Here is a 17,650-nt window from a genome sequence, read left to right on the forward strand (position 1 = left end):
ACTCACACACTCACACACTCACACACTCACTCTCACTCACTCTCACACTCACTCACTCTCACACTCACTCTCACGCTCACTCTCACGCTCACTCTCACGCTCACTCTCACGCTCGCTCGCTCTCACGCTCTCACGCTCACTCGCTCACTCTCACACTCACTCTCACACTCACTCACTCACTCACTCACTCACTCACTCTCGCTCCGTATAATGACAGCAGACCCTTCTCAGCCGCAACAGACGCAACCCGACAACTACCAACAATCAACTATCGTGCCGATTAATCGGCAAAACCGATACATCGGTGGAGCTCTAGTAAAGACCCATGACTCGCTAACCTGCCAGAGCAGCTCGCTGAGGACCGTGGAGGAGAACTGTGGGTTCTCCCAGCAGCAGAAGCGCAGCAGCTTCCCCGTCTCCTCAGAATTGCTGCAGTCCTCGATGATCTTCTTCACGTAGCTGGTGCGCACAAACAGGATTTCGGTCACCAGCTGCTGCAGGGGCATGATGGGAGCCGTGAGGCTGGGGTCACCGTATGGATTGGCCAGAGGTGGGTTACCTGAGAGAGGAGAGTGAGACCCTCAGAGCCTTCGTTTGATGTAGGGCTGCCCCCTAATAGTCGACGAGAAGAGGCTTAGTCCTTCAAAATTTGATTAGACGCTTAGTCACAGGGAAAAAAAAAATCACAGAAAGTGGCGAAGGCACGTAGTTGGTGACGGACAGATTATTAACAGCTGGTCTGTGTGGTTTTGTTCATCAACCTCAAATGTGGCTTATCATCTAAAACCTGTGCCACGCTAGTGTATTTCACTAGTGTATACTCACTAGTGTATTTCATTTTTATTATTTTAAATCAGTGCTATTGGTCATGGTTATGTCTGTTTTACAAATATTTAACCAATGAAAAGCATTCAAAAGAGTTTGTGACTACACCTTGTAACGCCATTGGATCCTCAAACTGTCAGTCAAACCTCATAACTCCACCCGCTTCATTCAGATTAAAGCGCCGCAACGCACAGTTTGAAGACGGATGTCTATTTCTTCACAATGAAAGGGTAAATAAAGAAATGATGGGGAATAATAAGTACAGTGCTTCCTTTACTCAAGAAACGCTGTCTATAAAGGCTAATGTTTGTGTGTGTTTGAAGAGCAGAGTCTTAGCATTTGCGGTCTAACTGTAGCCAATACACTTTTGTATGTTTTAAATGTTATTTATATCATGAGATTTTGGCCAAATGTATTAAACAACCAGAGAAACTGAGCGCCCATATAGCTACAATAAACTTTACAACCTGCAAATTGATGAAAACGTAATGCGATTAATTTACTGCCTCAGATGCAGCTGTTCTAATCACGGACAAAACACAGATCTCCGTCATGTCATGATCATATACAAAGCCAAAATACCAACTCTGATGATGCAATGTTTAATTATTGGGGAAAAAAACTTTTCCCCTTTCTACCTGTTTTTTATTTATTTTATTTTTTTAATGCTTGGTGTGCCATGGGATTTTTTACATATCAAAACTGTGCCGCGGCAGAAAAAAAGGTTGGGAAACACTAATCTAAAACATGTGAGTAGTAGCCTAAACCTAGAAAAATGTGTGCTATTCAACAGCAGCGTGCTCACTGCATGACAGATGGAGGCGCCGGTGCGGTTACTTGCATTTAACTTAAAACGCTCCATCATTTTTGCTCATACAGATCAGAATAATACCATCTTTCGAATCTCTGAAAGGTCTACTTTTATTTGTGTGCACTCACAATATCAACACAATGTTGTGCTTCTGTAAAATAATGAAAGCAAACCGGGCGCACTTTCTGCCGTCTCGGTCTCTGTGAACTTGAGCGCGTCAAAAAACTGCCAAAAGCACTCTGTGCTTGCCTCACAGACATAAAAAATATCTCTACATCAAGCAACAAGTCTATTTTTAAATAAACCAATTCAAATGGAAAACAAATATTTTCAGATTACGCGATCCGTATGAAACGTGCACATGCACAGTGGAGATGACGAGTCGGTGCAGCCGAGAATACAGTAAACACTAGTTTATCAATGAATTATGATGATGTCAAGGCAGTCTTCTTGCTGTTTTTTTCCCTGAAGCATTCATAATCATTACTTCTGCATGCACTGTTGCAAGCTTATGCGTGCGCTTGAGCGCTGATAGGCTACAGGCAATTAAAGGCTCATTATTATGATTTATTGATGGTTTATTAATATAGACGTGCGATTGCTTCAAATGAAGGACTATTAGTCGATCAGAAAAATCTTTATTCGAGGGACGGCAGCATAGTTAACACTCACCGTTAATGGAGGACTGCATGCGCGGCGACACGTCACAGCAGCGCACCAACTGCGAAACCACCGCGTAGAGTTTGCCGAGCTCTGCGTACTGATACTTGATGGGGGGCCCGAGACCCTCGTCCAGCGCCACCAGCATGAACGTGGCTGGAACGCTCAGCTTCAACAGCTGTGTCTTTTCTGCCAGACCTGCAGCAGACGGACAGCATCCTTCTGACATTCTACATCCACATAAACCTGTCGAGACTTACGCGAGCCGGCTGAGCACTTACCCAGATTGGCGTACATGACGAAGAGGTTGAAGTACTGCTGGAGGTGACGGCCGTGCTCGGACACTTCTCTTCTCAGTAAGTTCAGCACCGAATGCAACAGATGGTCACTCAGGGTCACACTGTCACAGGCCTGCTCACAAATAGTAGTAGTAGGATATTTCTGTTTAATTCCATGTCAGCATCTTAGGCTGTTTTCATGGCAAAAACAATAAAAAAAATACAAGTATAACAAATACAATAAAAACCAGCAAACAAAGAAACACGAGTTATATTACACAAGATTTTTTACATTAACATATGCCTGCTCACAAATCACAGTAGGGCTATCACTAACCATTATTTTGGTAATCGAGTAATCTGACGATTATTTATTGACGATAATAATTTTTTTGTAGTAATAAAAATAGACCTATGCGAACAATAGCCTTTAAAATGACTTAAAATACATATATAATAGTAATGAGGCAATAATAATTAGCTCAAATAAAGCATCAAAAGCAAGTAATCATATGGTTTTATTGAACAAAACTGTTAAAATACAAAATGTATTATAAACAATAGAGCTAATGTACGGTACACATTACAACAAATGCCTGCACGATTGTTTTAACACTTTACTACGGGATCTAATCCTTGTTAATATCGACTAAAAAACATTTAATTCAAATCTCCACTTAATCTTTAGTATTTGGCCATTTCTTTAGGACAGAAATGCTACAGCCACTGTAATTTCTTGATTATGTGGACAACAGAACGTGTAAACTCAGAGCGAGGGTTTGAGCTTTTGTTTTGAAATCGCGATGAACTGAAAGATATTGATGTATTCTCCTGTGTTTGCGTAGGTTTATAAATGATTTACTTTACAAATCTGAAATAGCGCACGTTGCGTTCCCAGATAAACATTATAATAAACCCAAACTCACAGCTATATGCAGAGATGAGTTAGAGACGCTCCACACATGTGAATGATTAGAGTTTGTGCGGAGCAGCGTTTACTGTGAGTCGCTCTGACGCGCACATACATAACCTACACGCATGTAAATAATTAAAGCACATATATTACACCTGCATCGCATGTATTTAACTGAATCGTAGCATTTGAGAATTCACAATAACATTATGCTTTATAATGATTTTTAAATGGGTTTAATATATCATGCAGCCTATTCTCGTCTGTGGAATGCGCCACTTCCGGTATTTTGCCGGTTACTCGACACAGTTATGTAGCAGTTATTCATCGCTCACCTGTGTGGACGAGCCGGGCGAGGTGACCGGAGAAGGGCAGGGTCCGTCCTGCAGGGAAAAGTGTGCGATGAACACCATCAGTTTGGCAAAAGCTCCGCGCACCTCCGCACTCGGACACTCCAGCAGGTACTCGGAGAAGCGCGTGGGGAAGGCAAAGAGGACGTTGTGTGCAAACCAGCTGCGGACGTTCTTGCTGTGACGCAATAGGATGCACAGGGCATCATACCTGAAAGAAAAACAAGTCCATTCCGTGACGAGGAGACGAGTCAATCAGCACTACTGGCCCCGTCACCAGTCCAAACGCTTGGACACACCGACTGAGTTTATGTTCCTCATCATCTTAAAAACCATTTAACTAAAATAAACAAAATCAGTTTTGTTGGGCCACATAGTTTCTCCTTCAATAGTGCTTAATGTTGGTGGAGTAAATGATTCCATGTGAGCTGGAATTGGACAAAGGCTGGCCACTTTAGTCATTTAGTATGTCCCTTAATTTCATGACTTTACTATTATTCTAAAACGAGTAGATTCATCTAGTAGTGCAGTTAAAACACTCACCAGTCACTAGCAGGGCCTCGGACGACTTTCTTTGTGTGGAATCCGGTGCTGAACAGAAACCTAGCAGCAAGCTGTATACTAATCATCGCTATTTCTTCAGCTTCTGGTAAAAGATGATCTTGACCTAGAAAGACCAGAGAAGAGGAGCATAAGTTCACTTCCAGAATAAAACTTTCCTGATAATTTACTCACCCCCATGTCATCCTACATGTTCAAGTCTTTCTTTCTTCAGTCGCAAAGAAATTAAATTTTTTGAGGAAAACATTCCAGGATTTTTCTCCATATAGTGGACTTCAATGGGAGCCAGTGGGTTGAAGGTCCAAATTGCAGTTTCAATGCAGCTTCATTGGGCTCTACCCAATTCCAGCTGAAGAATAAGGGTCTTATCTAGCGAAACGATCAGTCATTTTCTAAAAAATGTAATTGTATGTACTTTTTAAGCACAAATGCTTGTCTTGTACTACCTCAACATTACATAGTCATGTTGGAAATGTCACATGTGACTAGGGCTGGACGATATGACAACATCAAAACCTTGATTAATTAAATGTTTTACCTTGATTACGATTAATGAATAATTATTTTTATTTATTTATTTATATTTTGCCCTCATAGTTATAAATATGAGTCATGATCACTGTTGCATGTGATCTTCCTCTCAGGATCTTCCTGTCCTGTCACTCTATGTCGAGGAATAAGAGTCTTATCTAATGAAACCATCGGCCATTTTCTGGAAAAATTTATATTTATACGCTTTTAACCACAAATGCTCGGCTAGCGTTAGCTCTGCGATGCGTGTCTTTATTAGCTGATGTTGGAAAGGTCACACGCGGCTAGTTCTTTGTCTTTGTACTTCGTTTACCATCTCATTTTCTCCTCCAACTTTAAAATCATCCGACATCGTTGTTTTATTGTCATTGATGTTTGCTTTGTAAACACTGGGTCGGTGCTTCCGCCTGCGTCACGCGTGACTTTTCCAACATCAGCTAATAAAGACACGCATCGCAGAGCTAGATCAAGCCAAGCATTATGTGGTTAAAAAGTGTATAAATATAATTGTTTTTCAGAAAATGACAGATGGTTTCATTAGATAAGACCCTTATTCCTCGGCTGGGGTCGTGTAGAGCTCTTTGATTGAAACTGCATTTTAGACGTTCAACTCACTGGCCACCATTGAAGTCCACTATATGGAGAAAAATCCTGGAATGTTTTCCTCAAAAAATGTAATTTCTTTGCGACTAAAGAAAGAAAGACATGAACGTCTTGGATGACATGGGGGTGAGTAAATTCTCAGGAAATGTTTATTCTGGAAGTGAACTTATCCTTCAACACAAAACACCAGCAGAAGGCGTTTACGGATTGCTGGACCGTCCGGCGACGGATATAATGCATCTTGAAAACACCACTCACCTGGAGGAGGGTTCAGGTAGACGCTGTTGCAGGTCAGCAGTTTCTTAACGAACTGAAAGTACTCGAGGCTGTACTGCATGCGGCTGTGCATGAACTGCACGTTCTGTTTGCGAACGCTGGCCTCGATGGCCAAGGGCATTTTAGGCTGGTTCGTCCGGGGCGCGAGCGTCAGCTCGGAGATGTACTTCAGCAGCTCTCCGTCGCCCCCTGCTGCGTCCATGCGCTCGTAGAACAGAATGTAGGCGTTCCACCAGCGCTTCTGCCGCCGGTACGACATGCGCTTCATCATGTGGTCGAACACCTCACCCATGTACTCTCCACCGAAGCACTGGTTCTTCATCTCCTCGTCATCGTCCATCTTACACTCCGTCACGTCGCCGTCGTCAAACTTGTACCAGCGGTCCTTCAGTCCGTCGCTGCCATTACAGTGCCGCTGCATGATATAAGAGTAGTAGTGTCCGCCGCTGGCCTGCCCCGAGTGCACCAGCACACCCACGAGCCGATAGCGGGAGCTGCTGTTCGGATCAGAGTTCTCAGCGATGACCTGGCTCTCCGGCGGAACCTCGTCACCCTCCAGCTTCGCCACGCCTGCCACCGTGTAGGGCTCCATGTCCAGCTCACGAGGGAACTCGAAGTAATCGTTGAACTTAATCGCACACTCACGCTCCCAGTCGTAATCGAAGCGCTTCAGCTGGATGGCTAACACCGGCGGGAGCTTCTTTATAAGGAGACGCTTCACCGTGTCCACCTGACGGCAAACCAGAGCAAAGCTCACCAGTCTGCACAACTTCAATCAGACCGGATTTAGGGAACACGTCTCACCTTTTTGTTGCACTTCTCACAGTGGTACGCATTGGCTCCTTCGAGAAGATCCCCTTTGACGTACTGTTCTAAAGAGTCAAGGAGGTTTTGGTGGTTTCTGATGTCTACATTCAGTGTTGTGAAGGACTCCTCACACTCATATCTATGAAGACACACACAACACGCGTATATGGATTAGGGGTGTTGAAATTAATCGTGTCTACGATGCATCGCGATGCGGACGATTCAGCATTGATGCAGTAATAGACCATAATCTATTATAGCCTTCTGACGTCATTCGCATACGCGCTTGTTAAATCTGAGCTTGGTTTTTCCCGCATATGGCACGTGTGTGCGCTGGAGAGAATCGCGGCAGCTTCATTGCACAGGATCTGTGCTGTGAGACACGTGTGCATTGCTGTGTTTGCTTCCACTCGCAGTTACTTTCAGTGTTTTACTGTAGATATGCTTTCATTTCTGTCGTTTGGAGGGCAGTACGTATTAGATGCACAAACTCACGTACTGACAGACTTTCACTGCGCTTTGTGTGTGTTTGTCCTGAAGCTCGATCGCGGCTGGGTTAAACACACTTGCGTCTCTGAATACTTTAATGATGGGAACTTGATGTAAACACTGAGTTATGTTTTCAGAACAGCACAAAACATCTGATATGTGGAAGCAGATCTGTGCATTAGTGTGAATGCAGTCTATTAAAGCTGCCACTGTCTGTGATCTCATCAGTAATAATCAAACAGCAATAATGCTGAGGGAAAAAGAAAAATCTTTAACTACGATTGTTTTAGTGGTGTGCGATATTGACAAAAAATGATATCTCGACATTTTCTGGGATTTTATTGACAACGATAATTAGACGATATTGTGCTGATATCTTAAGGACTGTCGTGGACAGCTGACTCCTAAAGTTTTTGATATTCTTCATATTCTGTGTGATGGTGATAGAAATTAATCTTTTTCAACAAGTTTTAATTGATTTTTACCTTTTATGGGCATTTTTCTACCTTTATAAAGCCATTTTTTTCTAAATGTGTACATCATCTTTTGAGTCAATACATTTTATTAATTTTATTATATCTCATATTTAATTAGTCAATTAGAATAATAAGACATTTGAGCTGTTACCATACAAATGAAATCAGTATCAACTAAATTAATCTTTGCAATGCAGAGGAAACACAGAAGCTGCGTCTGAAGAGGCATTTAGATGCATTTACACACGGTTTAATGCAGCTCAGAGGAACATGAATGCTTTAACCTGCAGTTACAAATGCATAAATAATATTTTGATATTTTAAACACAGAATGTTGAATACTGATATTTGAAATTATTTACAAAATGAAAAGATACTTTAAATGTGAAATTAAAACCGCCAGTAGATGGCAGCAAGTCACTGTTAATAAGTGAGTCACTGCGATTCGATTGAACCGAATAATTTAAATGGTTGATTCATTCAGGAACGAATCACCGTCATGTTGCTCAGAGACACAAAACAGCGCTGTGGCTTTGTATGGAATTATTTTTGTTGGCGAAATAGAGCAAAAACAGGCAATATGGTGTCTAAAACTTAAGTCTCTTAATTAACATCTTGTTTATTGAACTTATTTTTTTATTTAAAAAAATCAATATCACATTTGTAATCATGCAGATTTTTGGAGAAAAAAAAAACGGCACTCTTCGTGTGACTATATATGACTATAACTATATGAAATTATACGAATATATACTTTTTCTGCCCCCATGTCTTGAATTTGTGATCATTCTGAATGTATTTTAATAGACTGAATCATGCACACTAGTCTAACCTACTAGACTTCATCATGTAATGCAAGCGTGCACTCTGTAGGCGTGTTTTGTTTGTTTTTTGCGATATACTCGATAATGTCATATCGCACATCGTTAAAACAACACTTACAATATTACCGCAGACAATATACATCGCACACCCCTAGATTGTCTGTAAACTTTTGGATTCTTAGAACACTCTCAGATACTGAAAGTACATTTTGTTAATCACTTGTAATTGTCTTTTCCCCCTTTATTACTTTATATTGGCTTGTAGGTTTTGAAGCTATATTTAGTTGGTTAAATTCTTAACAATTGTTCTGATTTATTGTTAATTTGTAATTATTTTAAAAAGTAGACTGCTTGTATAATTTAATAGAAATACACAAAATAAATCTGATATAAAATGAATATGAAAATGTAGCCATGTGCCGTAATATTGAAAATTGATGATGCGATACATTGTGATATCGAATCGTTGACATGATAATCGAATTGAATCGTGAAACCAGTGACGATTACTCGATTCAAATACACTTCAACATCCTCAGAATGACTGAGCAGTCCTTAACTCACCTGTGAGGACAACCCTGACAGATCTTCTGGTCTGCAAACGAGCCGCCCAAGATCCTGCTGAGCATGCTGGGATGGCCGAGGGCTTTCAGTGCTTCATCCAGACTGTCCACCAGGGAATTGAAGAACTCCAGCGCGTCGTGCTGCTCTCTCAGATTCACCGGCTCCCCCCATAACCTGCGGGAACGTTTCACACGCAGTCGTCTTACTTCACAGGGATCAATAAAAATTAGTTCAAATAAACTATCAAAAGCAAGTAATCATATTGTTTTATTGAACAAAACTGTTAAAATACATAATGTATTATAAACGATAGAGCTAATTTACATTACGCATTGTTACGCATTGTTTTACACTTTATTGCGCGATCTAATCCTTGTTTAATATTGACTAAACAACATCAGAGCGAGGGTTTGAGCTTTTATTCTGAAATTGCGATGAACAGTTAGCATATTGAGAAAGATATTGATGTATTCTCCTGTGTTTGCGTAGGTTTATAAATGATTTACTTTACAAATCTGAAATAGCGCACATTACGTTCCCAGATAAACATTATAATAAACCCAAACTCACAGCTATATGCAGAGATGAGTTAGAGACGCTCCACACATGTGAATGATTAGAGTTTGTGCGGAGCAGCGTTTACTGTGAACGGAGCCGCTACATGCATGTAAATAATTAAAGCACATATTAAACCTGCATCGCATATATTTATTTAACTGAATCGTAGTGTTTGTGAATTCACAATAGCATTATGCTTTTATTTGTCTCGTTCGTGGAATGCACCACTTCCGTCCAGTATTTTGCCGGTTACTCGACACAGGGAGGATTTTTTAAAAACGACACTTACACAAAACAACATTTACAGTTGTCTCTGGATATTGAGCTTAGAAACGGAGAGATTTAGACTTCCCCACAAATTATACACAAAATCTGACTGGCTGTGGCTGATGCACTATGTTATTTCAAAGAAAAGCACATGCATTCACGGCTGACTGTACCTGAACTGTTTCCAGAAGCCTCTGGGCACGTAGTACTGCAGACGGGACGCGGCGAGGTGACCGAAGATGACCTGCAGACGCCGCAGCACTCCGATGTTGTACTCCTTACGGTCCTCGGCCTTATTGAGAGAGGGCTTGTCATCAAACTGCTGATGATAACTGAACACATCATCCCTGGGGTCCACATTAGGGGTCGACCGATATGTGTTTTTCAAGGCCGATGCCGATACCGATTAGTACAGATCAAGTAGACCGATAACCGATATTTTGAACCGATATATATGTCTGGTGTAAAAATGAAAATGAATGTCAAAATTAAGAATAACAAGGGCTCTGACAAAAACTGCCTTCCCTGGTGTTGGTTGAGTGTAGTACTCCCACAGTAAACTCTTTATTTTAAAGAGTTAAACTCTTTATTTTTTGGCAAACCTTCTGATCAATAATTCTGATAAAAAATTAGCCTTCCTAACATGAGGTGAAGTGATTTACAGGGGTGCTTTAGGCCACAGAGTGGTGAGTTCTGACAGGCTGCATCAGAGCCAAATAGCGCGTTTCAAAATTAAGTTATTTTATCGGCGAATCGGTTTTGAAAATGACCGATACCGATAATCATAAAAATGCTTGATATCGGTCGACCCCTAGTCCACATTACTCTGCAGCACAACGATGCACATTCAGACGTGTCCGAACCGACTGCATCTCTGCGCTGAGGGTACGTTTGGGTATCGTTTTAATTTGATCAATTCCAATTCCGATAACGATTCTGCTTATCGATTCCGATTCTTATCGATTCCCGGTTTCTGCTTATCGATTCCAATGTGGTTAAAAAAAAAGTCAAACATTTAGATATCAAACATATTTATTCTGTCTCTTTTTGAAAAAAAACTTTTAATTGCTGCTGAATATCATGAACAAAAATCAGCTGGCTGCATAAAAACTGGACTCGATTAAGAGCTGTTTGTGTGCAAAATAGAGCCGAACGATTCTGGATAAATTGAGACTTTTTTTTTTTTTATGGAGATTGTAGTTCTCTCACAATTCTGAAGAAAAAATATTAGACAACTAAACAAAATCTGATGGAATTTCTGAATGGAATGATTCAATGACTCACTCGAGATTCACTTGATTCATTACTGGATGATTCAGTGTTTTTGAATGAATGATTCAAAGACAAATACATTTTTAACAACCCCTTTTCACAAACTAAAACAGGAATTGATGGGTGGAATTGAAATAAAGCAATAAGCCCCAAGAAGCCGTGGTTTACAGTGAATTTATAACAGCTAAGTTGTTAGGTGATTAGGTTATTCCATATACGTAGTAAGGTTTCACAAAATAAAACAGAGCAAATAAAGTGTAATGATATTAATAAAAACAGTATTCTTCCACCAAACAATGTAGTTCCTCAAACAGTTGTGGTTGCTACAAAGTGGTTGCCGATCAACACACAAACGTAAACAAAGGTGTATGTTACTTTGTAGAGTCATTTACAACAGCTTCGAACGCGGCTCAGCCAATCAGAATCAAGGACCGGAACTGTCCGTTTTAGAATTAAAATTTTACACCAAGCATCCGACTCTGGAATTGGAATTGATTTTCGATTCCCAACCCTAGCTAAGGGGTTTCTGTACGGTTGAGCGACACGTGTGTGCGTTCTTTACCTCGTTGTCCTGCTTTTCGTCTCTGGACGTGTCGTCGTCGTCGATGTCGCTGCCAGTGCCTTCGATGGCCAGGATGGCGTTGCGGATGGGCGGGATCATGTAAAGCTGCTGGATCACGGAGTTCATGTAGCACGTGGCTCCTGCGTTCTTCAGACCCACGAAGCCTTTGTTCGGCCGCGGCCCCACCGGAGGCAGATACTCCCACTCTGTAAGCGCCTCGCAACCTGAGACCAGATGCAGGAGTTTAAAACGCCTCTTGTTCATGAAACAGGAGCAGAATGCACTTCTATAAAAGTTGCATTCGATTCAATTTATAAAGGATGTTTTTCAGATGCTTTGTTAATGAGGCTCATTGATACACTAAAAGCAAACAGGCCTATAAACAAGCAATATAAAACCATCTGGTTCCATTAGGATCAAACCACAGGTCTGTGTTTAATACGCAGGCAAAGCCCTTCACGTCAGCTGGTTTATCTGAAATGCAGTCAGTACCTAGATAGTACATGTCTGTGAGCGTGTTGACGATCTGCTTGAGGTTCCGCACGCAGCCGACAGAGAGCGCCACCAGCAGCTCGAAGCCGGCGTTTATAGACGCAGGACTGCTGCACACCGGTATAGCCTGCTCCGCCGGGAACTCGCCGCTCTTCACGAACTGCAGAAACACGTTAGACGCCGGGAAGATGAAGTCATCGGTCAGCTCCTGTGAGAGACACAGACAGATACAAATCAAGTGCACTTCGCTTTCACAACATATCTGTACAAACTAGGACTGTCAGTCGATTAACATTTTTAATCTAATTAATTACATCATGTGTCGATTAATTAATAGCAAATTAAATTTGGCTGTGAAATTACCCACGAAAGATCGTTTAAAGCCATTATTGTGTTAAATGAGAGAGGATCAAGTAGACATTACAAATAGTAGCTTTAGAAATAAATATTATTTGATTCAACAAAATTTATTACACATAAATGTTTAGGCTAACATAAACTTTGGAAGATAAAAGAAGATAACTAGGGAAACATCTCAGTATTTTATGTTCATACAATGAAAGTCACTGGTAACCAAAACAGCTCTGTTACAAACAGTCTTCAAAATACCTTTTCTTATGTTGTGCAAAAGGAAGTCATACAGGTTTGAAATGAAATGAGGGTAATTGATGAAAACTATCCCTGTAAGGTTTTTTTTTAAATGAAATGATACTCTAAATAAGAAACTAAATCTGCCAGCAGGTGGCGGTAAATGTGTTTTGAGTCATTCATTCATTCGATTCGTTCGAACAAAGTAAATGGCTCTCTCTATGAATGGGTTTTTGAATCATTGATTCACACGATTCATTCAAAACACAGATTCATTCAGAAACCAAACACCGCTGTGTTGCTCGGAGACACACAACAATTCTGCTCTGGCTTTAAAGGTAATAATTTCTCTGCAAAATTGAGCAAAAACAGACAATATTGTGTTTAACATATAACACAAAATTAACTTCTTATTTACTGAACTGTTGTACAAAATCACATTTAAACTTGTGATATTCAGGACAAAAACAGCACTCGTCTGATATTGCTCTCACTGCTGGTGTGATATCGCTTATCGTATGATATAAATATGAGACAAAAACTCATTCAGGGGCATTTTTTGCCCCTATATCTTGAATTTTAGGTCATAACTGCATTTATGGAGTTGTTGCCCTGCATTACATTTGTGACCCAAGACCACAAAACCAGTCATAAGGGTCAATTTCTCGAAACTGAGATGTATACATCATCAGAAAGCTGAATAAATAATCTTTCCATTGATGTATGGTTTGTTAGGATAGGACAATATTTGGCTGAGATACAACTATTTGAAAATCTGGAATCTGAGGGTGCAAAAAAATCTAAATATTGAGAAAATCATCTTTAAAGTTGTCCAAATGAAGTTCTTAGCAATGCATATTACTAATCAAACATTAAGTTTTGATATATTTACGGTAGGAAATTTACTAAATATCTTCATGGAACATGATCTTTACTTAATATCCTAATGATTTTTGGCATAAAAGAAACATGTATAATTTTGACCCATACAATGTATTGTTGGCTATTGCTACAAATATACCCCAGCAACTTAAGACTGCTTTTGTGCTGCAGGGTCATATTTATCAACAGTCAACTGTATGAAATGTAACGACGTACTGGTCTGGGGGCGGGGCCAGCGCGTTAACTGCATAAAATTTTAATTGCGTTATTTTTTCATAACGAATTAATTAAGTTAACACGTTAAACTGACAGCCCTAGTATAAACATAAATCAAAGCATAGACCGTTCACCTTAATCAGATTAGCGCCTCCTTTCTCACAGCCGATGTAGAACTTTTTCTCCGGGGTCTGAAAGGCCAGCAGCTCTTTGGTGACCCCCAGATGACCCTCTAGAATGGTCTCTTCCACACCCGTCTCTCCGCTCCTCTTCACCTCATCCTGAACGTCCATGAAAACCAGAGGAAAGAGAATTAAAGCCATCGCTCCGTCCTGTTCCTCGTGCATGGAGTGGAAGCGCTGTGGACTCACCCGGATCCTCTTGAGCCAGTCGATCTCGTTGTTCAGCAGCACCTCGGCGTTGGGAAGGTTTATGTTGCTGTTGTAGGCGTAGTTGAGTAAGTGGCGCAAGAGCGTGAAGTAATCGCCAGCGTGCTTCGCTCTTTCCTTCGCCGTACTCTGAAAGAGCAGCAAACAGTTATCACTCGACTGGCGTCTAGATCACTCAAACGCGAGCGCTGTGATGCTGTACTCACTCCCAGAACAGTGAAGAGGAGGGTGATGAAGAACAGGAGGGGTCTGTGTCCCATACAGCACCTGGTGGCCATGAGGAAGAACTGCTCCTGTGCCATCTGACGCACAGCTCTGAAAACAAACAAACAGAGGCAGGCTCTTCACTTTTCTCATGCATAGCATTAGATGTCATGATAAACAGCCTCAGCTTCTTTAACCCCTTCAGCTCACTGGTCTATTAGGCGTCCACTGTAAGTACAGTTACTGTAAATGCATCTCAACAGAAGTGCACTGCTCCTGTAAGTACGTACTTGCTCTGGCAGTGCAGCAGCAGGTCGATGATGAAGGTCTGCCAGGCTTTCTCTTTGCTGAGCGTGTCGAGGGCCGTAGGGAGCAGAGCAAAACACAAGGTCATGACCTCCAGCGCCTCACAGCACACCTGCTCGTCTTCAGCGTCCGGCTCGTTACCTGCGTTAGTCTGCAGAACGACAGATGCACGCTTAAACGAGGGATAAAACAGTGGTGAGTGCAGATGAACCCAGGGCCTCCGCGAGTCCTTAAAAAGTCTTACATTTAGTTGCATCAAATATAAGGCCATAAACCCCTGCTTTCACAGACAAGGCTTAAGCCTAGTCCCAGACTAAAATGTAAATTTGAGCGGTGTCAACTTGCACTTGTCTGATCTTAAAATATATCAGTGCCTTTGTTTTGTCTCAAGATGAACACCAGTAATGTGTTTTTTAAGGAAATGTGAAGCTTATCATTTTATAAAACTTTTTGTTTTTGTGAAAACTTGTATCTGAACTGTAAATCATGCTTTTTACATAGACATTGTTACCATAGACATTGCCCTACCCCGCTCTCATACGGTATTAATTTAATTTGTGCAGGTCTTAAAAAGTCTTAAATTTGAAGCTAAAAATCCTGCAGAAACAATGAACATGCCTTCTCGTAGATCTGGCTGATCTCTTCGTTCGAGCTGAAGACCAGATGCACCATCCCACAAACGCAAGCCCAGACGATCTTCTGCACGGCGCGGATCACACAGATATCCGGGATGTACTTTGAGGCCTGGAAGAAGTTCTGCACAATGACGGAAAGCAACACAATTAGGAATATCAGAGTGAAGTAGGCCTCACACTGCGACTGTAAAGCGGTGCAGGTCAGGAACCTCGTCAGAGATCTGCTGGGCCAGCCGGAGGGACACGCTGCGCAGCATGCACTCGGAGGCGGGATTGGGAATGCTCTGGAGAGCGTTCTGCAGCACCAGAGCCTGTTCATGGGTCGCCTGATTTATCTGGAGCACAAACACAGTCACATCACAATGCGAAGAAATATAACCAAGTCTCAGATTTAGGGATGTAACCATAATATTAATCTCGTGATATTGCGATAGCAAAACTGTCTCGATATTATCGTGGTCACATGACGGTATGAAACGATTAATCGCATCCAAAATAAAAGCTTTTGTTTACATAATATGTATGTGTGTGTGCCGTGTATATTTATTATGTATATATAAATACACACACATGCAAGTATATATTTAGAAAATATTTACATGTATATATTTATATTCATATAATTTAATTTATATATAAATATATTTAATATACTAACATAACATATTTTTCTTAAATATATACATGCATGTGTGTCTATTTATATATATGTAATAAATATACACAGCTCACACACATACATATTATCTAAACAACTTTTATTTTGGATGCGATTAATCGTTTGACAGCACTCTTTAAAATATATTTTAACTTCTTATTCTGACATAAAAGGTGTTTAAAGTTGTGTTTTGGGTCATTATGCTTTGGCACAGTATCTGTCAAACAAACTCAGACCGAAAGCATCAAGTCTGTTTGCGCTGCGTGTTTCAAAGCGAAGCTGCACTTGGTTCAGACGATCAGCTCGTGATCCGGTGTTTTCCTCGTCTCAGAACGACTCGTTCACACTGAATGAATGCAGTCCACTCCTTTATTTCACGTGCTGTGAGTTTAGTTAGGCTTTATTTTCACGGCAGATGATTACAGCGTTTCACTAGATTTGCTCTACTGCCGTTTCCGTCAGAATAAAAGCGTAAAAGTGCAGCATATGAATAGCTGACAGCTAGCGGTTTAAATGAGTCCAAATTCAAAATATGTTTCAAGTGTAGAAATTAGGAAAGAAGTATTGTAATTTCCCTACTGTAGTGTAAAGCAAAAATAATATACTTATAAAATATTCATTTTCATTTATTTTACAGTGCAACTGTTTACAATTTATGGTTATTACTGTCATTGTTGTTATTATTATTATTATATTCTAATTTGTTTGGCTTCCTAAAACCCCCGTGTGAATGTAGGTTAGACTGAGACAGAATATATCACAAATAAAAAGAGGGTTGAGTCTCCTGTAAAGTTCAGGTTCAAGTCAATTCACTGAATTTCTCTGATTTAAGTTTTCTTAGTTAAGAACATGGGTTGCAGCTCTTCATTTTGAACTCTCAAAGAGCATTAGATAGAAGAATTTAACTTTAAAATGTACAAAACTTTGTAAAAAAAGTATTTTACTTGGAATATTGCAATAAATATCGTACCGTGGACTTCACACTGAGATATTATGGTATGGTGAGATGTTGCTATGGTTACATCCCTACTGAAGTCTGGTGTTAAGGCGAGGCGCACCGGAGACGCGGGGCTGGTTCCCTCCACCAGCGGCTGGCAGGCCTCCGCCACGGCCTTCACGTGTCCGAACCCCACGCCGGTCAGCAGGAGCTTGCTGATCTTCAGGGCGTTCAGGTAAGCGCCGCGCCGCGTCTCCATGTCCGCACGGGGAAGGAAGTTGTTCCTGGTGAGCATGCCCAGAGCCAGAGGCAGACCGCTGCTCTTCAGGAAGTTGCACTGGAAGCCACTGGCGTCGTCTCCCAGAGTTCCACTGGCTGGCATCAGCAGCGCATACACCACCTGACACCACACAAACCACACCTCAATGCTGCAGGACAACATCTCATTGGGAATTTCCTGATAAAAGTTGTGATTGAGATTTTTTTTTAAATCTGTGATTATATATCAGTATAATATATAATAATTATTTAACAGATAATATACAACTACTCTTACTACTAATTATTATTATTATTACAACTAAACAAAAGCATAACATTTACTACATGAAATAATTACAATATTATTAATATTTCTACTCTATTAGTTATTGTTAATATTGTTAATACTACTACACAAAACAAAAAAAAAATAAATAAATAAATAAAATATATAT

The 17,650-nt window shown here is 40.7% G+C and overlaps 1 protein-coding gene across 1 annotated transcript in view; it reads right to left on the reverse strand.

The window, feature by feature from the left end:
- LOC107703102 (probable ubiquitin carboxyl-terminal hydrolase FAF-X) overlaps positions 1 to 17,650 on the reverse strand; it is a 57,097-nt gene that overhangs the window by 10,744 nt on the left and 28,703 nt on the right. Inside the window, exons 22-39 of the mRNA XM_016505625.1 lie at positions 17,056 to 17,334; positions 15,549 to 15,674; positions 15,323 to 15,460; positions 14,689 to 14,855; positions 14,401 to 14,509; positions 14,177 to 14,323; positions 13,940 to 14,086; positions 12,120 to 12,327; positions 11,627 to 11,851; positions 9,967 to 10,156; positions 8,969 to 9,142; positions 6,613 to 6,754; positions 5,791 to 6,538; positions 4,381 to 4,504; positions 3,823 to 4,048; positions 2,578 to 2,707; positions 2,309 to 2,494; positions 339 to 559 (exon numbers count right to left, since the gene is read on the reverse strand). Coding sequence (XP_016361111.1) covers positions 339 to 559; positions 2,309 to 2,494; positions 2,578 to 2,707; positions 3,823 to 4,048; positions 4,381 to 4,504; positions 5,791 to 6,538; positions 6,613 to 6,754; positions 8,969 to 9,142; positions 9,967 to 10,156; positions 11,627 to 11,851; positions 12,120 to 12,327; positions 13,940 to 14,086; positions 14,177 to 14,323; positions 14,401 to 14,509; positions 14,689 to 14,855; positions 15,323 to 15,460; positions 15,549 to 15,674; positions 17,056 to 17,334 — 3,687 coding nt within the window. The remainder of the gene's footprint in view (positions 1 to 338; positions 560 to 2,308; positions 2,495 to 2,577; positions 2,708 to 3,822; positions 4,049 to 4,380; positions 4,505 to 5,790; positions 6,539 to 6,612; positions 6,755 to 8,968; positions 9,143 to 9,966; positions 10,157 to 11,626; positions 11,852 to 12,119; positions 12,328 to 13,939; positions 14,087 to 14,176; positions 14,324 to 14,400; positions 14,510 to 14,688; positions 14,856 to 15,322; positions 15,461 to 15,548; positions 15,675 to 17,055; positions 17,335 to 17,650) is intronic.

The sequence above is a fragment of the Sinocyclocheilus anshuiensis genome, unplaced genomic scaffold (assembly GCF_001515605.1).
Source record: "Sinocyclocheilus anshuiensis isolate Anshui unplaced genomic scaffold, SAMN03320099.WGS_v1.1 scaffold682, whole genome shotgun sequence".
Lineage (NCBI taxonomy): Eukaryota > Metazoa > Chordata > Actinopteri > Cypriniformes > Cyprinidae > Sinocyclocheilus > Sinocyclocheilus anshuiensis.